We start from the raw sequence: 26,183 nt of genomic DNA, 5'->3' as shown, positions 1-26,183 counted from the left end.
TTTCACCTACCTTAGAAAGGATGGAAGGCTGAGTCAACCTTGAGCCTTGGCGAGATTCGAACCCTGCAGTAATTGCAGGCAGCTGGTCTTAAGCAGCTTAATAACAGGGTGCCTTAAACCCCTGTACTACCAAGGCTCTTTTGGGTCTAGCAACTCCGTTGCTAAGTGATACAACCATTAAGCAAAAAAAAAATCACATTACTGTGCTGGACTTATGACATCACTTCTGCTGTGGTCATTAAATGAGTCACCTGTGATGATTAAACATGTCATCACATAACCAGAGCTTGCAATTTTATTGCCAGCTTCTCCATTGACTCTGCGGGTCAGAAGCCAGCTTTAAAGCACCCAAATGGCAATGATGCGACTGTGAGATATTGTCACAGTCATAAATGTCCAGCAGCTTTGAAGTGCCCAAATTTCAGTCAGATCACCACTACAATAGTCACACAAGGGTGATCTGGTCATTTTTTTTTCAGCCCATTGTAACTTCAAACGTCACTAAGCAAGGACTATCTGTATGTCACAACGCTGGATGGCTCACAACAATAATACCCCCCCCCCAAAAAAACCCCACCCATTACAACCAGAACCTGCCTCAACCAACACTCTCCATCACATCAAATAATACTAATACTTCCATGTTGGAAGCACCAAAGGGCTTCCATGGTGAAAAGATTTGCCAGTGACATCACCATTGCCCAGGGAATGCCCAGTTGGGGGGCTCCCTTTGCGGCCCTGCAAAGTTTCCCACTGAAATGGTACCCATTTTATCTACTTACGATCACCCACTTTCAAATTGGTGGAGCTGAAGTATGTAACAGGAGCTCACCCCGCCCTGCAGCAGCAACAATTCTCAAAAGCGAGGCTGCCGATCATCAGTCCAGCATTCTAATCTCGTGAGCTATTGCACTCCTACAACAAGTATAACCCCAAGATTCCAACTTCACCCTATCCCCATGCTTGGGGGAAGAGCCAACTTTTTATCACCTTCCTGATGGCAAAAAGGGTGGGGGTCTCCTGGATTCCAGGAGGAAGGGTGTTCCAGTGGGCAAGAGATTCTGTTGAAAAGGTGTTCTTCCTATACCTGACTTAATGATATTTGAGGGAAAGGACCTGGTGTGCACTCTTCAACCTATCCAACCTGCTGTGACAAACAAATACCCACAGGGAGAAGCAGTCCCACAAATAACCAGGCCCTGTGCCATGTACTGCTTTAAAGGTGATGCTTTACATATATTACTCTGAATATGGCTCTGAAATCAAGTAGCGGTGTCCTTGGGACAACAGCATATCTACAATTAATGTATAACTCTTTGAAAGTGATGTATGTTTTTAAACAGGCTGATCGAGAGATACATAATCTCGATTTCTAGATTTCTCACTGTAGTAAAACATGTGTCAGAATTAAGGATATTTACGCATAACAAAGGACAGACATTTTCAGAATTAGCATATATCTTTTCATTCATAGACCGACATGTTAGATGGACGGGCTGCTTGTCTGATCTAATATTGAGGGTCCAATGTCTTATGCATGATGGAAGAACGCACAGGTTTTGACACACTTTCCTTTGTGATTTCAGATGACGTTTCCCCATATTTCAAGACAGAGCCAGTGCGCACTCAAGTCCATCTAGAGGGAAATCGTTTGGTGCTCACCTGTATGGCAGAAGGGAGTTGGCCCCTGGAATTCAAATGGCTGCATGACAACAGAGAGTTAACCAAGTTCTCACTGGAATACAGGTATGTCAGAGATTGTCAGGATTTTCTGCGTGAACATCCCTGTAGCTGCTTGTCATTTACTCCCTTGGGACCTGTATTATCTGCAACTTCAGATTTGCTCACAGGGTCATCCTGGGTTTTTAATCAATTTATCTTCTTACATAGCATCTAACAAGATTGGTGGAAAAGCGATTCCATGCTGTTTCTTCCATACAAAGATCATGTTCAGAATAATGCAAAATAGATAAGGGTTTTTGTCATCGCATAGAATGCTAACAATGACAAAAGCAGACAATTAAATGAGTGGGTTGGACTTGTATGAATTGTGAAAGCCAAAATGAGTAGAATTTCTTCAGGCAAGCTATATTGAGCCCTTATTCAGCAAGATTAATTTTGCCTATCTCACAAGCTAAAAAGAATTTCCTGTTCTGTGTACAAACTGTTAATCAAGGATCACCCAGTCTACATAGTTCTCCTTATATCCCTTGAAGCAATCAAGGAAAGTAATGTTGACACCAAGTTTATTAAGCCACTTTATTTACTTATGAAAGCTGGCTCCTTATCTCTAGATACTGCTTTCTTAATACTGATTTGAAAACAAGAGTCCTGGAGGGGGGAAAAACACCCATGAAGAAGATGGATATAAAGCACTAGGATTTTCCACATGAAGCTTAATCTTTTAAATGGATAGAGTTTCAGTTTCTCAGACGCACATGGGCTTTAATGTCCAGTCTGTTTTGTTACTGGTGGGGCAGACATAATTAATATTTCATAATCAGATAACTTACTTTCAAAAGAGAATTTGCATTCCTTCTCTTATTCCTGTGTGCTACCATGTCACGAAGAACAAAAGGTGCCTTTAACGAAATTGGTTTGCAGGGGGTATTCTGCATTAACAGTTTAAGGCTGAAACAAATTGCACACAAGAGCAGCACACCAGAAATCCTGACTGGTTATGCGCTATCAAATTTCTGTCTATTCTTATCATATAGATTTTCTTCATATAAATTTCTCCATAAAAAGGTTTTCTGACCCAATCACTCATCCTTCAAATCTTCCTAGGATGCATTTATTTCTGTTGGTCATTCTCTTTCTTTTCACCTTTTGCAAGAGAGGTCTTCGCATCATATGTCAAAATATGATGATTTTAATCTGGCTATTTGTACGTTGAGTGAGGACTCTGAATAGATTTGTTCTCTGTTTCATTTGTTCATTTTCTTAGCTATCCATGATAATCTCAGAAGTCTTCTCCAACAACAAAGTTCAAAAAGATCAATTCATTTTTCTGTGTTCTTCCAACATCCAATGCAGTGGTGGGTTGCTATCGGCTCGCCCCGGATAAGGCGAACCGGTAGTGGCAGCGGGGGGGAGGCTCCGCTCACCTGCCTGGCTGTCTCTGTGCATGCGCAGAAGCTTCTGCACATGCACAAAAGTGTCACACACACGTGTGCGAACAGGCACATGCCCACGAGCGAACTGAACTGATGGAATTTGAATCCCACTACTGATCCAATGTGTCCTTCCATAGAGTATCATAGAAAAAAACATTGTATGATTCAGATCTTTGTAGAGACAAGTACATCTTCGCACATCAGAATCTTCCCCAAGGCCAAATTTTCGTCTATTCTTGACTGTATCTTTTGTCACTAGTTTGGCTTCTTTATATTTGGACTTAGTCTCCTTCTTTCACTGTACTCCTGGACTTTCACTACAAAAGAACTTGCAAATTTTCATTTTCAGACATCAGAGCCCTATTATCATTATAGTGGAAGTTTCTTCCTCCAGTTCTAAACCATGATCGTTTTCTTCCAATCCAAGTTCCTTAATATATAAGATGTATTAAAAGTTAGAGTTAGTGTTCCAATCCAGTTAGAGTTCCAATCCAGGTTCCTTAATATATAAAATGTATTAAAAGTTAAAAGTTAGAGCAATCACAATATGTTTTATTAATTAATATTATTTTCAGGGAAAATGTTACTCTACTCATGGACATTCAAAATTCATGCATTCATGAGTAAGATAAGTGTTTAGAAGCAAATAGGAACCAGTTTCAACATTTAATGTAATTTATGTAACAAATTGCCTCTCAGTCATGACTTTTAGTACACCCTATATCAGTGATGGCTAACCTTTTTGCCATCATGTGCCAGAGGGGGGGTGGGGGAGGTTCGCGCACACACATGCCCACACCCATAATTCTATGTGCCCTGCCCTGCGCATGCGTGCGCAACCCCCCCTCCTCCCCCCGCTCCTGCCACGTGATGGCCCAGTAGGCCCGTTTATCTTTCTCACCTGGCTCCAGATCCTCTCTATGCATCTGGGGAGGGTGAAAACAGCCTTCCCCACCCCCTCGGAGGTCCTTCGGAGGCCTGAAAGGGCCCATTTCCCAACTCCTGGTTGGACAGGAAGCCTCTCTAGGAGTCTCTGGAGGCTGGGGACAGCAAAAAACATCACTTCCTGTCCATCCAGGAGTTGGGAAATGGGCTGTTTCAGGCCTCTGGAGGTCCTCCAAGGGGGTGGGGAAGGCTATTTTCACCCTCCCCAGATGCATAGAGAGGATCTGGAGCCAGGTGAGAAAAAAAATGGGCCTTCCCCACCCACCCCCAGGCCCTCTGGAGGCAGGAAACAGCCTATTTCCCTACTTCTGGTGGGCCCAGAAGGCCTGAAAATTAGTTGGCCAGCTGTTCTGCCCCAGCTACGGACCCCACACAAATTCCGTACAAACCTTAGTTTACTAATTAAGGACTACTAATGAGTTTTCTAAGTAGTTGTTCGAACACAAGTACAGTTTAAATCAGTCTTTTCTGAACAAGGGCTGTTAATTTAACTTCATTAACAGTCGACAAAAATCCAAAGAATAATAACTCAATTCTGAAGCACAGTATTTCAGATAACTGTAATTTTACTGTGGTTGGCAGAATGCCCAGAAGCAATTTGCAGGAAAACTGACAAGAAAGGAGCAAGAGCCGATCAGACTTGTTTCTGGAATCAAGACACAAAGGAATATGAACGAAGTTGTTTCCTGCAAATTGCCTCAGTTGTCGTGCTTCCTTAAATAGGCTAGGGGAGTGGCCAATTAGCCCCAAGCCTTACTCTCGAGAACCTCCTCCTGAGGAGCCACTCCTGCCTTTTGGCAGCTCTACACGCTCGTGCATCAAGAAGAGGCTTCTTCTCTTCTTCCTCTTCACTTATGGGAGCTTCTGGAGATTCTGAAGGCCCTGGCTGAATCCCAGCCTCTGGCACCACATCTTCTCCACCCTCCTCATTGTCTGACTCAAGTGCCAGCTGCACAGGCTGCTGGTGCATCACTACACCAGCCTCCTTGCTGTCGTAATCAGCTACTAGCTGCACAGGCCGCTGATGGGCCACAACACCGGCATGCACATGCGCGCCAGAGTTGAGCTGGTGCGCCCACTGATATGGCTATGCGTGCCACCTGTGGCACGCGTGCCTTAGGTTCGCCATCATGGCCCTATATATTCTACTTACATGTTGAATACATAAGGTTAGAGTATATACTACTCCTTTGCCAACCTTTAGCCAGTCTGTTTCACCATATTCAGCCTATCACATCCAGGGCTGTGTACAAATTACCCATGAGGATAATGAAATGTTCTGGGGTTCCCATTTTCATAAGCACATACAACAGCTTGACAGGGTTGCACAATTAAACCCTTTCTATAATCAACAAAGCACACAGTGATTTTTTGGGGGGTGGGGGGGAACTATTCCTTGGCTTTCTCTATTATCCCAACATGCATCAGTAATGATGTATTTTGTTCCTCAGTTTTTTTTAATCTGTTTTACTGTAGATAATCTTAAAACTTATTCTGCTAGTATGTGAGCTTACGGATATTGTACAATAGTCTGTACGTTCTGTCACGTCTCCTGTCTTTGGTATTGTTACAAAGACTGACAGTTTCCAATTTGTAGGCCACTGTGTTGGTTTTGTTCTGCAGTTTTAGCTTGATTTGAAGTTTGCACATGAACAGTTTGTGATCTGTTCCACAACTCAGCCCCTGGCAATGTCTTTGCTGCTGCAAATGAGCTTTTCCACCTTCTTCTACCAATATTATTTGTCTGACTTCTGTTTTATTCTATCTGGTGATGTTTGTGCATATTGATGTAATTTAGTTGTCGGAAGACTATCTTACAAATAAGGAAATAATTGGATTGGTAGAAAGTGATGTCATTTTTTTTTTTACCTTGTTTCGGTTTCCTGGACTATACAGTAAAACAACATATTATGCTTGTACGTTCTATCGACTTCAGATTGAACTTGACCATCAACTTCCTCTTCTGCATCAGTGGTTAGGGCATAAACTTGGATAATGGATATATTAAAGGCTTGTGTGAAAAGTTTAATTGATATTATCCGGTCATTGACTTGATTGTGCCCAAGGACTATTCTTGCTGTCTTCTTCCTAACTAGGAATACAATGCTGTTCCTTCTTTGTTTTTCATGTCCTGTGTGGTATGATCTCCTGTTCAAAAGGTTTCGATTCCATTCCATTTCAATTTGCTGATGTCAAAAATGTCAATGTGTAATCAGTTCATTTCATTTTTCCTGTGTTTACTTCTTCCATGCTCGTGTCTCTTATGTTCCATGTGCCCACAGTAATTCTGTCTTTGCAGCTTTGGGTTTTATTTTCCTGCAGGGCAACATCAGCTACTAGACATACCAAAAGCTTTTATCTAGCCATGTTAGAAACACTGTTAGCATTCTGAAAGGTCTTCAGCAATTCCTCAATAGCATGTTGAGTGATGTCCAGCCTTAGGCTCCCCTCATCTAGCGTTATATCATCAATCAGTTTATATTGATTATTGGTGTGATTTTTCCGAGTAAATGCAAAAGTAGTTTATTGTTGTCTTCTCCTGGACAGTATGAAATTATATCTTTGCATCTGCCTCCAGTATCTTTCTGTATCACTTCTGTCTAATATGCTGTCCACTTGCTTTAGCTGGGTAGCTGGGATGGCCTTGTTTGAGTTGTACGCCCTTGGCATAACTCCTAGCATTCCTCATTCATCCCTCCCAGAAACATCTGCTCCCCCCCACCCACCCACCATGATAAGGCAGCATAGCATTGGATGGAAAAAAAAATAAACTCCTTATTAATGTAACTTTACACATGCACAAACAAAAGCTCACTAACATAAAATGCTTAGGGGTTTCTGGTCTGTAATTTATTTTTCTTCTTTAATATTTTCAAACAGTGGGCTAAAATGGATTTCATCTCTAGTTGGAGAGATTGTGAGATTTATGCCTAACACTCATATCACATTTTGGTATCAGGTTATGCATTAGTAAAGCGGACATCACAAGTTCCCAGACACGTAACGAAGAGCTAGGATTCACTTCTTATTAATTTGTGAAGCACTTGCCCTTCTCTATTAATTTATTACTGTTTTCTCTTGGTACACTGAAGATGGAAAATGCCTCTGGTTGCAACTGACGTTTTTGTAGAGTTATTCCCTCTTCAAATAGCTTGTTAATTATCCCTCATTCTGATTGCTATCATTTATCTATCATGGATTGGAAACTTGGCTTTGTGGCCCACAGCAATCTCTCTCTCTTCCTCTTCCTCTTCCTCTCCCTCTCCCTCTCCCTCTCCCCTTCTCTCTCTTTTTCTCTCTCCCTCTCTCCCTCCCTCCCTCTCTCTCTCTCTCTTTCTCTCCCTATCTCTCACCATTCAACTTTAAGAGCCCATCAAAAAAGTTTTCTTCCTTTTCTTTCTCACTCAGTAATTTGAGAAGAAAACAACTGTCACAAAGTCAGAGCCACTCAAGGCCTAGCTTTAAATCAAACCAAGTGCTTCCCAATGTCTTGTCTAGATGCAAGCGTGTGTGTGTATGTCTTGTGTCATCCTCTCCATCTTAATCAATAATTCAGCACAAGGCAAGACATGTTCCAATTTAAGGCATCCTGTTTGAAGGCCTCTTGCTGCTGCTGCAATGCTGGGACCTTGGGAAGGGTCCCCTCCCTGACAGCTGCCAAGTAAAGCTTCATTGAAAAGCCTAGACAGTATCTTAAGGCTCCTCTAGAATAGAGGAGAATAGAATACTTCTTTTGACCAAGTGTGGTTAGGCACACGAGGAATTTGTCTCCATTGTAGAAGCTCTCAGTGTACATGCAAAGCAACATCATCATCATCATCATCCCAATAAGAGGGGAGAGTAAAAAAGATAATAAGAAGGATAAATGATAATACTACATCCATACTGCATGGGTATATAGTACAGTACATAAACATTAGACAGTACTGTTAGAATTACCATAGGTGTTCAGCAGATTGATGGTGCAAGGGAAAAAACTGTCTCTGGGTCTAGTTGTTTTTATATGCAATGCCTGTTTTTATATGCAAGGGGATGAGTTGAAATAGTTTATGACTAGTATGTGTTGGGTCTGCAGATATTTTCTCAGCCCTCCATCTTCTGATCTGTGCAATATACAGGTCTTCGATGGAAAGACAGGCTTTCTGCGGTTTTAATTATCCGTTGCAGTCTGTACCTGTCCTGTTTGATTACTGTACCAAACCAGACAGTTATAGAAGTACAAATGACAGAGTCAATAATTCCTCTGTAAAACTATATCAACAGCTCCTGGGGCAGTCTGAACTTCCTGTGTTGCTTCATGAAGAACATTCTTTGTTGTGCTTTTTTGATGTTCAAATACTAACCATTTGTCCATTTCAAGTCTTTTATTTTGAAATAATATTTCAAGTTTTATTTTTAAAGCAGGGTCATGTAACTATCCTGCAGATCCAAGGGTCTGTTCTGTGTGATTCCTTCAAAACCAACTTAATTATGCACAGGAAATCTCATTTTTGCCAAGGAATTAGGCCAAAGGTCTCAAACTCAAATCAACACAGGCACCACCCGAGAACTAGTTCATTAACTTGAGGGCCATAGCCCTGAAATATTTTTGTACATGGATATAACAGTCTCTAGGAGCCGTGGTTAGAGAGCAATATTGCAGGCTAATTCAGTTCACTGCTAAGAGTTCAATCCTGATGGGCTCAAGTTGACTCAGCCTTCCATCCTTCCGAGGTTGATAAAAGGAGGACCCAGATTGTTGGGAGCAAGACTCTGTAAACCGCTTAGAGTGATCCGTAAAGCACTATGGAGTAGAATATAAATCTAAGTGCTATTGCTATTGCTAATGAATCAGAAATAAAGGAAACAAAGAGTATTGCTATATGCCATTAAACTTAATTTTATGCAATTAAAAACATGGCCAAAACAAAACTGCTATTTACCATTTCACTTCGGCCTTTAGGGCTGCAGTGTTAGCTGCACAGTGGTAGTTGGGGTTGCTGTTAACCTGAGAGCCAGGAATGTATAGTCAGAAGCTCTTATCAGGGGAGCAACTAGGAAACTGGAAGACGCCTCCATCTGGAGTTTTAGCACTTCCACATTCCAAAGGGGTTCTCCAGAAGACACCAGGAATCCTGTTGGAACTCCAGACAGAGATGTCTTCCCAGTTTCTACCACAACTGGTCTCTATAGAGGGATCATGGATCTCACCATTGCCCACCCACTGTGAGGTACCTTGGAACAGTGAGGTCTTTTCTTCTCCTTTCCTATGCCCCCTTGGCATCACCACCTCCATGAGTTTTTCCTTACTATAGCTTTGGCTGAGAAATATTAGCTCCATGCCCAGGCTAGATAGGTTGAGGGTTGGCTCTATTCCTAATCGCCTAGCTGGGCCCAGGACCCACCCATTCTCTTGCCTGCTGCACTATGTCCCTGACTGTTTTTGTAAAACTCTAAGGAACAAGTTTAGGAGTAGAGACCACGGAAATGATTTGATGGCCCACCTGCAGTGCTACAGACTGCAAATTTGAAACCCCTGATCTTACAGCTCAGATGCTTTTAGCCCTACATAAAATTAATTATTTTTGTATTATTCTTTTCATTTATAAGTATTGTTACGCATTTCTCTGAGGATCTCTCTGTGTATCAATTTGTGCAGCCTTTTAAAACACAGATGTGCTATAAAATTACAGAAAATGAAACTCTTAATTCCAGTCTGCAATCTAAAGATTGTTTGTTTGTGAAAGGCATATAAATGGTACTGGTACGGGTGCCAGTTATCTGTGTGCTCCTTATCTGGGGATATTGATAAATCCTACAAAAAGTTGGCCTTCCCATCAAAAAATGAGCAAATCTCCAAACTCTTCTGGGACTGGGCTATTTTTCACTTTTTCAACTGCTTGAATTAAAGAATAAATGGTCCACAGTGTACAGAGTAATGCAGTATGCTGCAATATGCTCTATATGGGGCTGTCCACTTGGAAGCTGCAGCTGATCCAGAGGGCAATAGCACAGGCAGGTTGGTGGTTGGTTGGTTGATTGGTTGGTTGGTTGGATGGATGGATGGATGGATGGATGGATGGATGGATGGATGGATGAATGAATGAATGAGTTATGATCATGCCACATCACAGTGTGCTTGTGTAACGCTGTGAATCTCTATGGAGATTCTCAATCATCCAGGTCATGCTTGTCCCAAAGATGCTTTTTCAAGAGGCAACTGGACTTTCTGGTTTTTCTTGTAAGACATTTTGCTTCTCATCCAAGAAGCTTCTTCAACTTTATGCTCTGCACTGATTATTAGTTGGCTTCAAGGTAGTAGAATTCACAGTGCTAATTATCAATCATAAAGCCCTTCATGGTATGGGACATGGTTTATTTGAGATACCTCCTGTCTCCTGTAATTTTTGCCTGTCCTGTACGTTGAGAAAGAGTTGGCATGCTTTAGATCCCACTGATTAAAGGGTGTCATCTGATAGGACCAGGAGGTAGGTCTCCCTTACACAGAACCTTCTCTCCAGAATATTGTAGCATCCCCTCAGAGATCCAAATGGTCCCTACTCTGATCTTGTTTAAACAGAGACTAAAAATTGGATTTTTACTCCACCTGTTGGGCAAGAGTGTGCAGTAGACCAGTTATGGGATAATTTTTTTTGTGTTATTGGAGCCCTGTAGATGTCATTTGTCATAGTATCTGGAGTCACTTTTTTTTTTTACCTTGAGTTTTATGCTGGTCCTCCTCCAGAAATTTTGAAGATCATCTTTATAAAGACGAGGAGAAATCACTGGCTTCAACTGCCTAATCCTTCCTCTTGTATATGCTTTCCTATAATTTAGTTTTTACTCAAAGCTGCAATAAAAAACTACCATTTGCATTCAGTGTTTCAGACAGAGGCACTTATCACCAGACATTTATTATGCTTATTGGGGACTTTATTTTAACTGTTTTTAATATTGTATGCTGCCTACAATCATTTTAGAGAAATCCACACAAATTTGATTATTTTTTAAAAAAAAAATATTTAAATTTTATTTCCTGGGGATGTCACATGTTATAGTATTTTGAGCTAACCAATCTTGATTTTGGGCTTTATGCTGGTCCTCCCTCAAAGGTTTTGAAGATCATCTGTTATAAAGATGGGGGGGAGGAATCACTGGATTCAGCTTACCTAACCCTCAATCTTGTAACTTTTTTTCCTATAATTTAGTTTTACCCAAAGTTGTTATAAAAGCTACCATTTGGATCCAACGTTTAAATGTTTCATGTCTATTTCTGCATCATTCTTCAAATCAAACCTTTATTTGAATTTGAATTGAATTGAAGCCTTTGAATTGAATTGAAGCCTTTGAATTAAACCTCTCTTTGAATTTCTATCTTTAAGCTTAATTTTATTTTCTCTTATTCGGTACAAGTAGTCCTCGACGACCACAGTTGAGCCCAAAATTTCATTTGTTAAATGAGCTTTGCCCCATTTTATGACTTTTCTTGGCACAGTTGTTAAATGAATAGCTGCAATTGTTAAGTTAGTAACACAAGTGTTAAATGAATTTGACTTCCCCATTGACTTTGCTTGTCAGAAGGTTGCAAAAGGTGATCACGTGACACACACACACACACACACACACCCTGGACATTGCAACTGTCATAAATATGAACCAGTTGCCCAGCATCTGAATTTTGATCACATGACCACAGGGATGAAACAAAAGTCCTAACTATGAAAAACTGTCATTCGTCACATTTTTCAGTGCCATTGTAACTTTGAACGGTCACTAAATGAAGTTGCTGTAAGTTGAGGACTACCAATGTAGGATTTTTACTGTTTAATTTATTTTTCATATACACACACACACACATACACACACACACTCACACATAGTGTCTTTTTTTGTAAGAACTATTTAAAAAAAACAAACTACATAGTACTTTTTAAATAAAATAGTAATACAGGTACCGTATTTATATGTAATGCTAACAACTACTGTTATTTTAAAACAAGTGCTAATTGTAATATTTTCAAGTTTAATGTGATGTTGATAATTATAAAGATGTTACACTACCAATGTGCACCCCTTAATTAACCATATTGATTCTTTAGCCTAGATAGTGATAATATCTCGGAGTAGGTTATTTGTTTTTGTTTTGGTTTTTTTTGTAAAGGAGAGGAAAATACTGTTTTTGTTTCCTTTCACTTTTCATTTGTGATGGCACAGTATAATAATATGCTTTCACCAATAGAAGCAGTTATTTAAAACTTACTGAAGTTACTGTAAAACATTTAGTAGCAAATAATGCAGTCATCCAGCTAAGCTTCACATATTTTCTTTGAACTTTTATAACTTTTCATGGAAGCTTTGAAAAACTGCAAATGTGAAAGCTATAAATGCTACAAACATTGTAGAGCCTTCCGTGCATTTTTGCCTGTGGTTGGGATTAAAATGACCCATTAAGTAGTATCATCTTGGAGCTGTAAATTATACAAATCACTTGTCGTTGTTGATTTTGTTTTCTTCTGTGCTGAAGCTATGTTTGGCTGTCTCCCTCTCTCCCTCTGCCCACCCTCCCTCTCTCTCTCCCTTTCCCTCCCTTCCTCTGTCTCCCACTCCCTCTCTGTCCTCTCTCTCTCACCCCCCCCCACCTTTCATTTATGGCCTGCCATTGTGAATTAGGATATAAAAGATAACATTGGGAAATAGCTTATGAAATGAAATAATTAGTAGAGAGAGATGTAATCCAGAATGCATAGATGAGTAACATATGTCCATCCATATGTTTTACCTGTATTACTGCAAGCCAGGATATTCTAAATTTAAAGTCAAAACTCTGGGAGGGTATATTCATACTATGCACATTATTTACACCTATAGGAGATAAGCATGCTGAGTTCGAGGGCAGGGTTAAAAGTGTTATTAGTTTGGAATCACTGCACAGCTACCAGTGACCCATGAATTCCATTGACCCTTACCTAGCGCCAATGTAGCTTAACTGTTAGTAAACCAGATACTTGCATAATAAACGTTTAACGTTTTGAACTCAAGACCTGTTCCTGGGTTACTTGCACCTGACAACAACCAGCTTGGCTTATATGACTGTGAAGAGGATATAATTTATGAACAGGCCTTGAAATCCTGAGCAAAGTATATAAATGTGCTTTTGAATTAGAGTAATGTGAAAAAGTAAATACACCCTGTGTAAAGGGTTTTGTTTTTTTTTTAATATGAGGAGACATATCCATATTTTATCTTCATTCAAACAATAGGTAAAGATAAAGGTGTGGTTAAAAACTATGAAAGTAATTGTAATCATTTGTTCAACAACAATATAACACATAACTCCTTCTGTGGAGAATAAGTACATTCTTGGCTGTAATACCTCGCATTGCCTCCTTTGACAGAAACAACCTCATACAGACATTTCTTTAGTCTCTGACATGACTATTTTTTCCCCACTCCTCCATGCAAGATTTTTTTCAGCTAAGTAATGTTGTGGGGTTTCTTGCATCCAGAGTCAGTTTCAAATCATTCCAAATAAATCCCTCCCAGTGGGATTTAAATCTGGACTCTGTCCATTACAGAATCTTCAAATTCTTGCTTTTATTTTCAGTTATTCCTTGGTGGATTTACTAGAATATTGAGGGTCATTGTCATGTTGCAAGGTCCCCTTTCAGTTAAGCATCAGTCTTCTGAGAGATAGTTTCACATTATCCTCAAGCACCTCCTGGTCCAATGAAGAAAGAATTTACAGTGGGTTCTACAATGATGAACTGCCCAAGCCCTGATTCAGCAAAATTGCTTCAAGCAGTAACATTTCCACCATGTGCTTCGTGGATGGCAACAAGTTAGAGTCAGAATAGGAATAAAGCTGGAAGGGACCTTGGAGGTCTTCTAGTCCAGCCCCTGCTCAAGCAGGAGTTCTTCTGATGAAATGCTGTCTTTGATTTTCTCCAAACGTATCTTCTGGGACTGTGGTAGATAACTTTTATCGTTGCCTTGTTTGTCCAGAGCACATTATTCCAGAAGTCCTGGTCCTTGCTGACATTTTTAAGAGCAAATTATAATCTTGCCCAGATGTTTGTAATGAACAACCCAGGTTTCTTCCAGGCAAACCTCCCATGTAAATCTAATTTCTGCAGCTTCTTGTTTTTAATGGCAGACTCATGCATTTTGTTATCAACAGTGACAAGAACTACCTGTAGGCCATGTGATGGCATTCTGGATTTTTAGAGGCTTCTTTCAGCATCTTCTGTTTTGTTCTCTGACTGAACTTGCTGGGACAACCTAGCCTGGGCAAGTTGGAGGTTGTTTGAAATCTTCTCTATTTAAGGATAATCTTTCAAACAGCAGAGTGATTGATGTCCAATTTTTTGGCAATTTTTTCAAATCCGTTTCCAGACTCAAAGGCATCAGTAACTGTTATGTATTGTATATAGTGTATAGTTGTCAGTTGAAGTGCTCATTCTGGTCCTCCGTTGCAGCGGGAAAATACTCTCTCCTGATTGGTTGTTTGACTAAAAGGAGCTGTGTCAGCCAGGGAGTTGAGTTTGCCTCACAGGCAGTATTGAATAAAGAACTGGTAGAAATCATTCTGGCCTCACCTCCATTCTTCGCCCAGAACATAACAGTAACCTTTCATTCTAAAGGCCTCAGAGATTTTTAATCTAGGCATGGTGGTACCACACACTGCAACAACAAAGAGCAAAGCAAACCAGATATCTCACGTTCCTCCTGGATCCTTTCTGATGATGTTCTAATCATTGGCACCTGATTTTAATTTTAGATATTTCAGTAATGATTAATGTATTGTGATTACTTTTAGCTTCAATGAACAAATGCAAAATTTGCATTTATGTTTATTTAAATTACACAGCGGAGTACAAAATGTAAATGGTAAGCATATAAGTAAGTTATATCATTTCCCCTTTAATCTATCAGAATTGTTCAATGAAGGTCAGATGTTGAAAAAGTTAAAGGTTTCAGTGGGGTGTACTTATTTTTTCACACGACTGAATGGGTAATAGCCAAAAAAATGTTTTTAGTTGCCAACAGGAATGTGGCAAGCATGCTTTTGATCACAAGCAAGATGTTTCTACTTCCATGCGGTAAAGAGCAAATCTCCTCTTAATTAATGAGAAGGATGGATACTTCCTCTCACCAGAAATCCTGCAGAAATTTCTCTGGGAAGCCCAAGCACAACCCAGAAAATACAGATAGTCATTCCAACCATTCATTTAGTGACTGTTTGAAGATACAACTGTTTGAAGTTACAACAACACCCAAAAAAGTGACTTATGACTGTTTTCACATTTATGACCATTGTAGTGTTCCCATGGTCACGTAATCCAAATTCAGGCATTTGGCAAATGAGTAATGTGATCACCATTTGTAACCTTCCCAGCTGGCTTCCAACAAGCAAAGTCAATGGGAGAAGCCAGATTTGCTTAATGACCAAATGATTCAGTTAACTGCAGTGATCCACTTAACAAATGGGGCAAGAAAGGTCATAAAATGGGGTAAAACTCACTTAACAACTGCCTCGCTTAGCAACAGAAAATTTGAGCTCAGTTGTAAGTCAAGGACTATCGGTATCTGCTTTCAAAACTAAAATTAAAAGGGCCTAGAGATATCATCGTTTTTTACCCTATATCTAGAATAGAATAGAATAGAATAGAATAGAATAGAATAGAATAGAATAGAATAGAATAGAATAGAATAGAATAGAATAGAATAGAATAGAATAGAATAGAATTCTTTATTGGCCAAATGTGAAGGAAGGAAATCTGAAGGAAACCCTTTACAGATTTTCCCTCCTTCCCTGTAACAGATCTCTATTTTAACCCAATTATTTATTTTCTTCTTTCTTTTTCCTTTTTTTGTGCGATGAAGGTGAGGTTGGGGACAAATGCCATGATCAGAATGGTCTTTTCTTTTCTCTTTTCTTTTCTTTTTTTCTTTCTGGGATAGAAAGGCAGGAAGAAAGAGATAAGGCAGCTGGAAATAGGAATGGTAAATGGAGAAAATATATAGAGGCATAAAATGTAGAGGGACATGAATAAAAAAGAGATTTAAATTACTCTTTATCTCCCCCCATCTATTCACTCAGTCAGTGTGCAAATAAAGTTTCCTCTTGTTCTGAAATAAAATCCACTTGCAATTGGAATGAAATGTCAGGCACCTGTAGACAGAGAGATACTTTGAAGAAATGTGTACTCAGAGGGCTCCCCTGAATAGTGATGGACAAGGGAAATGAAAGGAAGGGGGAGAGGGCACTAAAAGCTTGCATATGTAGAAGGAGAAGAATGAAAAAATAATGTGAGAGAGATTGAATATCATGCAGTCGGCTGTACTTCTGTTGGAGCTGCCCCAATGGAAAAGTAGAGAAAAAGGACCTTATAGTATCCAGTCCATCAGAGATGGCTCTCAAACCTATTCCCTGGTAGCCTAACTTAATGACTGTAATATCAGTTCTTTCCTTCCCACCCCAAATATTCCCTGCTTCCAAAGATAAAACTCTCTACAACTGAACCATTGTCTTGTTGAAAGCTGGAAGTAATCAAAAAAGAATTTTGCACTTTTTACTTAATCGTTTTTTTTCTCCATAGCAACTCCCTAAAAAATTGGTTCAGATGCCAAACACAGATTTTCACACATAGTGACTCCTTCCTACACCTACAGCTTGTGGCATGTGGGAATGGGTAAACTAGAGAGAAGTTCCCTGAGGATGGGCTCCAGCATGAGTCCAAAAGCTTAGAAGACAAAACTTCTGGACCCTGTGACTGACCCAGATTGGATCCTGTAACATTATCCTGGGACGCATATATTCGCCTTCATTAATAGGTAAACTGGATAATGTGCAGAGCTCTGGTTATTTATGAAATAACATTTTCTAAAATGATGTTAATGTTTTCTTTCTCTATCCAGGATATTATTGTTAGCAGAAAGAATGGAAGTCAAATTTTGTAGCAGTGTTAATAAGATTATTGATCATTTGATCATTTAAATCCCTTTTCAAATTAACTTCTTGTCAGAAACTGATATCAGCTCATTGTCTCATCCTATTAAAGGCCCAGTGTCAGCATTTTGTATATTACGGCTTTTGCATAGGCTCTCAAAGATTGATCCAGTTTTGGGATCATACAAACATACACACACATATACACATACAGTGTGTGTGTGTGAAGTAAAAAGAAGTCTACATTAAATAGTGATTATATAGTGAACAAAAAAACAAAAAAGAAAATAGATAATATATTCATTAAAATTCACCTCATATAACAAAAAGTAAACCTTAATGAATAAAAAGAAAGATCCTTATAATAAGCAGAAATACCTATATGAAGTTAATTCCATCATGTTATTACATCTAGTACATATAACTATGTGATCCTCTTATTTTTAGAACACAGAGATTTTTAGGTCACTTTAGAAGTTAAGCCCATTAGTCCGACCCTTTAATTTATGCATAAATGTGCGCACATATACAAACATTTTTCCTTTGCAATTTTAGTGTGTGAAAGAAGGCTTTGGACATCTTGACTAGAAATTGAGGGCTACTGGCGACAAAGCTAGGGCAGAGAAATTAGTTATGATGGGGATAAATTGAATTTTAATAGAGATGTTGATGGCACTCAGCCAGCATGCTCAGGTGGTAATTAAAAGTTAACAGGTTTAGAAACATATTAATCCTTTGGGGAGAGAAAATCCTGCCTTTGATCACACGGGAAGTCTTTTTTCTACACATGGCAGCATGTTTGTGCTTTGCCATACAGGTGAGTATCTCATTTTAGGTACTCTTGGTGAAGGGAAGGCATGGGAGAAAACTCCTAGAACTGCTATGGGCACAGCACATTTGTTGCCCAAATAAAGCATGTAACATTGAGGATATTTCACCTCATTATTCAGTGCTTTGTTCACTGCTCATGAAGGTTATTAGCGAATGTAAAAGAAGAATTTTCTTCTTTCCTTCATGTGGCTATGAGAACCAGCCTGACTCTTTAACTGAAGCTATAGATGAAGCCATTCTAACACTTTTCTTTGTGTAAACTTGTGAAAGTATTTTTTGCTGTACCATGTGCATACTGTATATTCTAATGTCTATCATTCTTTCCTGGGATAATTACACTGTAAAAACGAGTCTGTATTCTCATACTGTGCTAAGACATAATGTGGGGTGGGGAGCTTGTGTTATTTTTTTTGTATTCACCTGATGATTTGTAAATGATGGTTTGTGAATTGACATGTTGAGTGAATCCAATCAACTGCACAGTGAATAAAACCATGGCTTAGAAAAATGCCTACCCCTGTAATGGGCAGTGGGAATTGGTTTAAGGAATAAAAGGAAGAGCCACAACCAAGATAATAGTCAGATAATATAGTCAGAATTCTGAATCCGAGCCCGAAATGTAATTTGAGAAACAATATAACAAATATCACTTACCTCATACAACTTAATGGGTAGCACGTTCAGACATGCAAGATTTTTTTATTTTACTATAACCTTATTATAAAAGTAGCATTAACATTCGTAACTTTGGTTTCCTAGCATAGACTAGGGAACCCATCACTGCAATTCTGCATGAGGGTTACTGCATATAACCAACTTGACCCATTGCCAGTGGCCATTTCTCTGGGAAAGACGCAAACAGTCTTACCCCAAATATGGTCCATCCTATGAAAGATGCAATCCCCACCCACCTTTTCTTGCTACAGATCAAAAATAACTTGCACCAGCACAAGCAATGCTATCCAGTTCACTTCTCGGCTTTTTTTTATTGAAAGAAAATCTATTTGCTCCACTTTTCCACTGAGCACTGTTTCAGAAATGACCCTTCCCTTCCACTCTCTGGTTACTACCCATTAAAATACAGTTCACAAGTTCATTAGTGGAAGTTTGTCCTTTTTTTTTTGTCACCTTTACTGAAAGAACAATGAAACAGGGATCTGCAGTTTCCTTTTTTAACTAACTGTAATTGACAAGAGTCTTGCAACTTTTTCTTTCCAGCCCAGGTGACAGGAAGGATGGCATAATGATGGTGCTCTTTCTTTTTCTTTCCTACTGTCTATCCAAGTGGGAGGTTGTCATCTATGAGGAGGAGAGTTCATACAAAAGGTCTGTCATTAGAAACCACATGCCCTTAAAGATCATTTCCCCAAAAGAAAATAGGTTGGAAGGAATAAAGAAGCAGAGAAGTCCACCAATCAGGGGCATGGTAAGTACAGTTGAGGCAGGACATCTGGCCATCTCCAACCCAAAATGCAGGAAAGGGTTGAAAACCAGAAAAGATTTCATTAGTCAGTTTCACACACACAACCTCCCAGTTTTGGTATTTGGAGCTTAAAGCTTAAGGCTGCAAGGTAGAAGTCTACTTAACAATTAGGTTCTACTGGGTTCTATGGGGCATAAGGAGCATTGAGAGCAGGGGTGAAATGCTACCAGTTCACTCCAGTTCGGGCAAACCGGTAGTGATAAAAAATACCAGTTTGGCAAACTAGTAGTAAAAAAATGCTTTAAAAAGTAAAAAAAAAAAAAAAGGTTCCAACGATCACAGTTGTGCTGCACAATCGTCAGAACCTCTTTTTTTTACTTTTTTAAAGCATTTTTTACTACCTATTCGCCCAAACTGGTAGTAAAAAAATGCTTTTAAAAAGTAAAAAAAAGGTTCCAATGATCGCACGGCACATCTGATTGTCAATTGACTTCCCCCTTCCTTGTCTCGCCTGCCTGCAAAAGAAAACTCCCCGAGGATAATGGTACCAGCAGGTGCGTGAGAAGGGTACAATGGAGATGGTCCCAGAGAGGGTCCTAAAAAGGACTTGGGGATGTCCCCTCCATCCTCACCAACCCAATAGCCTCTTGGTAGTGTTTCCGGCAGGCCTGCAAGCAGCCCGTATGGGATAAAAGGGGAGACAAGAGGCTCCAGCACGCTCAGGACGCTGACAGGCATTTTTTTTTGGGGGGGGGGAGCTGCATAGGCAAATGTTGTCGTCTCAGAGGCAATTAAGACGTTTTTCTTTTCCTAGCAGGAAGAAGCCCATTTGAGGAACCAAGTATGTCCCCTTCCCGCCCCCCACTTAAAGTGCCTTCTGCATATGCACAGAAGTACCCTCCCTTCCTTTAGCCCTGCAAGCTTGCAGGGACTTATCTAATTCTCCACAGAAAAGCACACATTCATCTCAACACACACCCGAGAAGGAACTCCTCCACCGTGCAGTCCTTGCTCGACCAAGGCGCACTTTGCCTGTGCTCAGAGACTGTTACCATGCGCCAGGAGTGATAGGATTCCATCCAGCAGTTCTCACCCTCGGTGCGAGACTTCACTTTCATGCTGCCCTGCTGCCCGGCGATGGTTTCTGGCAGCTGCTGCCTCCTTCTCTCGCCTGTTGCACGGGTGAACAAATGTGGTTGCGGACATGACTCCTTCACACGCTACTCTGGGCCATCAGCCGCAGACACTGAAGTGCCTGCCAGTCAGGTGAGGGGGGGGGAAGATGGTACAGGGAGGCGACGGTTTCTTGCTACTGCCCATCTCCTGGAGGTGGACCATGGTCAGGAGGAGGTTGAAGGCCGCCATTTTCGGCGACCGAAGGTGACAGCCCAGCCATCCGAACCTGTCATGCTTCCATCTGTCAGGAGAGAAAATAATGCAGAAGGCCGGCATTGCTTCATGGAGGCACTTAGAGGTCCACGCAGGAACAGGGATTTGCTCCATTTTGAAGCCTGTAACGTCCGATACATTTTGCTGCGGAGTGATGCATTTTTCCCCTTTCCTACTACAATGCGCTGAAATTTTTCTTTTTGTTATCCAGAGAAGACTAAAATACTGTGTGGTTTTAAAAAATGCATTTCTTTGTGTTCCTTCCATTGCAAACTACTTGGTCTCAAACTTAAAAGATACTCCACTGCCCAAACCCGATCGCACGTATAAAAGCAACAGGAGAAGCCTGCATTCACAAGCCTCCCCGTGGTTAATGTATTTTCTGTGTCTGCTTTCGCACACATCCATCAACTAACCACAGGGTTGAAATCACATAATATAGTTGACTAAACTAGGATCAAGTAGTCTGTGGTTTCAAGTGTCTTGAAAACCTAATGGATAGCAAAATAAGATTAGGATTTAGGATTGATAGCTTCAAACCAATTAATAAAGAGCTTTGCTATGGAAGACATGAGACAGTAGTGAATTGACTTTTGCCACCCACTTATCAAGAAACAAGCCAATCGTGGCTTAACGTAGCTTCCAGTATGAATCCAGCCCATGTAGTTTATCAGCCAGTGCCACGTGAACCCAGAAAATTAATTTGAGTAAACCATGAAACTGCTAAGTCTTGCTTGCATTGTGTTAAATAATAGCATGCATCAATGTCTGAATCCCTACTAATCACAAGTCTGGAACTTCCAGCAAATTTCCTAACTGAATAGGACTTTGAACATCAGTGGCTTGGTTTAGTCATTTTAATCTTGTTTAAAATAGAAATAAGTAATTTGTAGTTCATCTTACTGAATCATCAGGCTATTATAGTCAGCCATAATGGAATGTGTTTTATTTGGGCACACTTATGTTTCTTAATACTTACAGGCTTAACACTTACATTGTCAATCAGCTGTGCTGCGCGATCATTGGAACCTTTTTTTAAAAAAAAAAATAAAGCATTTTTTTACTACTGGTTCTGGCGAAAAGGTAGTAAAAAAATGCTTTAAAAAGTTAAAAAAAAAAACTTGGCCATGCCCACCCAGTCACATGACCCCACCAAGCCATGCCCACCGTGCCATGCCCACAGAACCGGTAGCAAAAAAATTTGCATTCCACCACTGATTGAGAGTGATCTGATACTTCATATGAGATAAAGTTGCATGGTGATATTATTCTCATTCATCATACAGTTGCCATATTATGTTTTTATATATTCTTCAAAGCCTTTTGCATACCTTATCAGTAATTCTTGCAAAATATTTCAAAAGTAAAAAATCACTTCTCCACATGGTTATTGCTTGTGAGTGAATGAAAAACTTGACGCTACTCCGTGAAGTTCGTAGCCAAAGTGAAATTTCATAGGCTTAGAACTTGTTGAAGCTGGAAAAAAAGTAACATGCTCATGCCTAGGAATTTCCCTGTATTTATAAAGAATGTGGTTTATGTTGTATTAACTTTTATTAACTCCCTTCTGTTAGATTCTCTTAGGCATTTTGGATAGAGTATACTCTCGCTAGCATTTTTTTTAAAAAGAAAAATCAAGTGATACAAAGAATTTTGAAAGGTTGAGCAACTCCCTTCCTCTAGCACTGTTGTATTGGCCGTATCATTGGCTGCAGACAGAACTATATTCAGATATTTGCAGTTTTCAGTATTGCATCGGGTGCGCATTGGCCTCGGTCCTGTACTCGCTATCCCAAGGTAGGCCATAAAAGTTTGCAATTTTATGTGTCTTTGCAGCCATGCATACCCCCCACCCCCCACCCCCACCAAGAGCTCCTTGCAAGAGGCAAAGCCGTGACCTGAAATCCAATGTGTCGGCTATCCTTTTCTTCTGAGGTAGGCAGGTTCTGCTTTGACTCTTTTTCCTTGCAATCTGCAGCACTCACATTTGTATGGCACTATATGCAAATAAGGAAAATCACTAGGGGACTATTTTGGCGGGGGGGGTGGAACCCATGGGGAAGGGGGCTTGTCTAAAATTTTTGTCAAACCTTTAAGGGGGGGGGTATAATAGCACCAGCCAACAGTGCTTACTGTTCCCCTTTTCTTGATTGTTTGTAGTTCAACAAAATTGCTTTGTAGTTGTCCCTTAGCGAAAGCACATTGCAATTAGCGGTGACTGGGGCTGCCAACGGCGAGATTCTTTTCACCTCACACATGCATCAAAGGGATGTAATTGCATTATAGATTTTCTTGGCCTACTGATGAGAATGAGATGGGGTAGCAGGAGAGAATGTAGGTTGCAGCAGGTAGGTGATCATAATGCCTAAACCAGAGCAAGATCTCTTTTTCTTTTTCCCCATTACTTTTTCCACCCATTGTTCAAAGAGTTAGTATGTGGGTGCCGGATTCAATGTCAGTGTATAGTTTATCCAAGAGCATAGTCAATACTTTGGCCTCATGGTTCTGGACTCAGCATTTAGTTCCACCTCTTTCAGTCAGTCATCATCTTGACCAGAGGTGTCAAACTCGCCGCATCACGTTGCTGTCATGTGACGTTTCGTGAAGTTTTCCCCATTCGTGGAGCATGGGATTGGCATGGCTTGCACGTGATGCATCCAGCCCGCGGGCCGCCAGTTTAACACCCCTGATCTTGACCCACCACTGCAGTTATTACCTGCTCCACGCATCTTCCTTGGTTCCAGTTGCTGATGTGTAGCATATGTTTAAAGTCTATCTAACCAATCTCAGCAAACCTAAATATTCTTCAGGTGCTTACATGGCAAATGCAACAAGGGCAGCTACTATGGAGTGAGGTGGGGAAAGTGAGAAGAAGAAAAGCATCATCTCAAAAAGCTGAATTTTTCAGACTCATCCATTTTATTTAATCAATATCTATTATTTGAAATCTCTTTTTCCTTCTTCTTCAAGTCTTAAAAGGGTCAGATTTATTCTTTGAACACCTAATATAGCAACATGATTAGTTTGTGTTTATTTTAAGCACTGATGTGTTAATGCCCACATGTGGCGCTAATTGTATTTAGGAGATTTCACCTATACTTGTACATTTCTACAGCACCGGGAAACAAGGTAGCTTCCCCAGATCTCCTCCTCCTGGTGTTTTTATATTCTATCCTCACAAGATCAGTCCTGCTCCGTATAACATGCAGGAGGTTGAAAAGCCTAGGCTGAAAAGAAAAAGAAAATAACGGAGGAAGCTTTGTGGACTTTTCACATTAATTTTTCCTTCAGGGAAAAATTAGAAATACAGGGGAATTTCCAGACTGCTGCCTTTAGAATGAAAAAACATTAATGTTGATATGGAGAGTGAAGCAAATTTTCTTAAAAAGAAAATTGTGAGTATCCAATGAAGTATTGTTGCTTTCACTTAAATTGTTCTGGAGACATAGCCATCAGCATTAATTAACTAGAGAATTACTACTATGCACTGCACATCAGTGGTGGGTTGCTCCCGGTTTGGGCCGGTTCGGTCAAGCCGGTAGTGGTGATGATGCGACGTCACCGAACTGGTTCTCTTTGACTGGGAGCTGGGCCCTCCCGCCTGCCCCCGCATTAGACCTACCTTTATTTCTCGTGTTTTAGCCCAGCTGATAGGCGCAGCAGAGTGGTTTGCCGCACGTCAGCTGGGCAGAAACCAAAGCGCAAGTTTGACGTGTGCAAGCGAAGCTAGCATACGCGCAGCGATTGCACGCAGAGCACGTGCGCGAAGAGAACCGGTGGTTACACCAGTTGGAACCCACCACTTCTGCACATCTGGGAAAGCCAGATATTAGTGTTCCTGAGCCCTCGTGGGCATCTTGATAGGGGTAGCATTTACAATCTTGAGAGGGACAGCACTGTGGTAATTTGACAATCTTCACTTACTTTATTCTCTCTTGTGTCAGGGTAGAGAAACTCACAGTTGGCTATCTCTGGAGTACACAACACAGGGAGAAGTGCGTGGTTTAGTTTCAAGTCCCTGGCAAAATTTGATTCCCTTGTAGAATTCACTAAGTCAAGTGAAATTCATTATAGAGAACTATTACGATAAAATGTAAAATTCCTGAACTGAATGTCACCCCCTATTCTTCACTCTCCAATAATTGGGTAAGGAGATGAAATCATTTCTCCTGATCCTGTTAGCAGAAATGCCATGCTGCCTTACCTTCCCGCTTCTTTGATTGGAAGCACAGAAAGGAGGGATGGTGAGAGCTTCTTGGCTTCAACTTCCTGCAGTAAGCATCAAAGCTTAAGAAGCAATAGAAAACCTACCACTTAAAAAGCAACGGAGTGCACATTTCAGAACTATCTCAGTTGTAAAATCTCCATTGAGTGAGATATTAACAATACCCTGCATTTCAGTACTGGTGTTGGCAATGCCACTAACAGAGAAGAAAAGAATAAAAACAAGGTTGAACTTTACATAAATTGTACATTAACCCCAGAATGTCCAGTAATTAGGGAAAAAATATAGTGATTGCATGATTAGCATTTCTTGATAGACAACCCTTACTAGTACAATATCTCTGTAAATCAAAATTATACAAACGTTGTTTTACCTTGGCATAAAATTTAATGGAGCTGTTCCAAGGAAATGTAACAGCTGGGAATATTTTAACTCAGTTATTACAGCCCCTAGTAAAGATTTTATAATGTGAAAACACAAGGTAGGTGAAAATCATAACTGCTTCCTATTTGATATGGATATAAATTGTGAAAGAAACTCCATTTGTACATGTGCTGAAAACTGAAGTGTCTGAATATATTTCTGCATTGGCAAGTAGAGGCATGCTTACTAGATCCATTTTCCCTCCCTTTTGTATTGCCATTACAATAGTTGCCCAGTTCTGCACGCACTGATCATATACCTGAATTCACAACTGCTGTAATAATTACATCATAATATGGTAAACCACTGGAAATACAGTCACCTAAATATTGTTTCAGAGGGAGGCCATGCATTCTCTTCAGTTGGTTTCAGCAGTAACAATTGAAAATTATGAATGTGAGATCTATGCTCTTATACAGCTTTGATCGTATTCCAAACAGTTAAAACTAATATTATGTCTCTATGCAGTATTTTTATCTTCCTATAAATATATGGGTGTGAGGACTTTGAAGGAACCTGCCCAAGCCAATATAGTGTCCTAATCATTTCCATGAATATTTTTATAGTCTCCTTCTAATCAAGCTTAATTCCTGAGCCACAGAGGGTTTTTCTGATAATAGCATTGCAATAGGTTGCATTGTCTTCTGGAATATTTTTTCAGTTTCCAAATGGTTAAATATCTGTGAATATTTTTTCAGCTCTAACAATACGATAGCATCTACTACAACAACTAGGACATAAATAACTGTAACCTGGGTAGAGGGAATAGCCTGTCATCACTGCTCCATACAGGCATCTCCAGCAAGCCAAGATTTTGTCAAAATAATAAAATGTGCGTCTTGATGTCATTGCACAAGCTCTGCCCTTTATTTCATTTGCTAGATTTATCTGCCACTCAAAACC

The 26,183-nt window shown here is 40.1% G+C and overlaps 1 protein-coding gene across 2 annotated transcripts in view; it reads left to right on the top strand.

Moving 5' to 3' along the window:
* Window positions 1-26,183, top strand: part of SDK2 (sidekick cell adhesion molecule 2) — a 418,564-nt gene that overhangs the window by 249,224 nt on the left and 143,157 nt on the right. For both annotated transcript variants that reach the window (XM_060688791.2, XM_060688790.2), the window contains exon 2: window positions 1,587-1,746. In XM_060688791.2, the coding sequence (XP_060544774.2) occupies window positions 1,587-1,746 (160 nt within the window). The remainder of the gene's footprint in view (window positions 1-1,586; window positions 1,747-26,183) is intronic.

This window comes from Pantherophis guttatus, chromosome 2 (assembly GCF_059756535.1).
Source record: "Pantherophis guttatus breed Tessera chromosome 2, ASM5975653v1, whole genome shotgun sequence".
In the NCBI taxonomy this organism is placed as follows: domain Eukaryota; kingdom Metazoa; phylum Chordata; class Lepidosauria; order Squamata; family Colubridae; genus Pantherophis; species Pantherophis guttatus.
The sequence above is the reverse complement of the archived record's forward strand: the minus strand, read 5'-3'. Positions and strand labels throughout refer to the sequence as shown.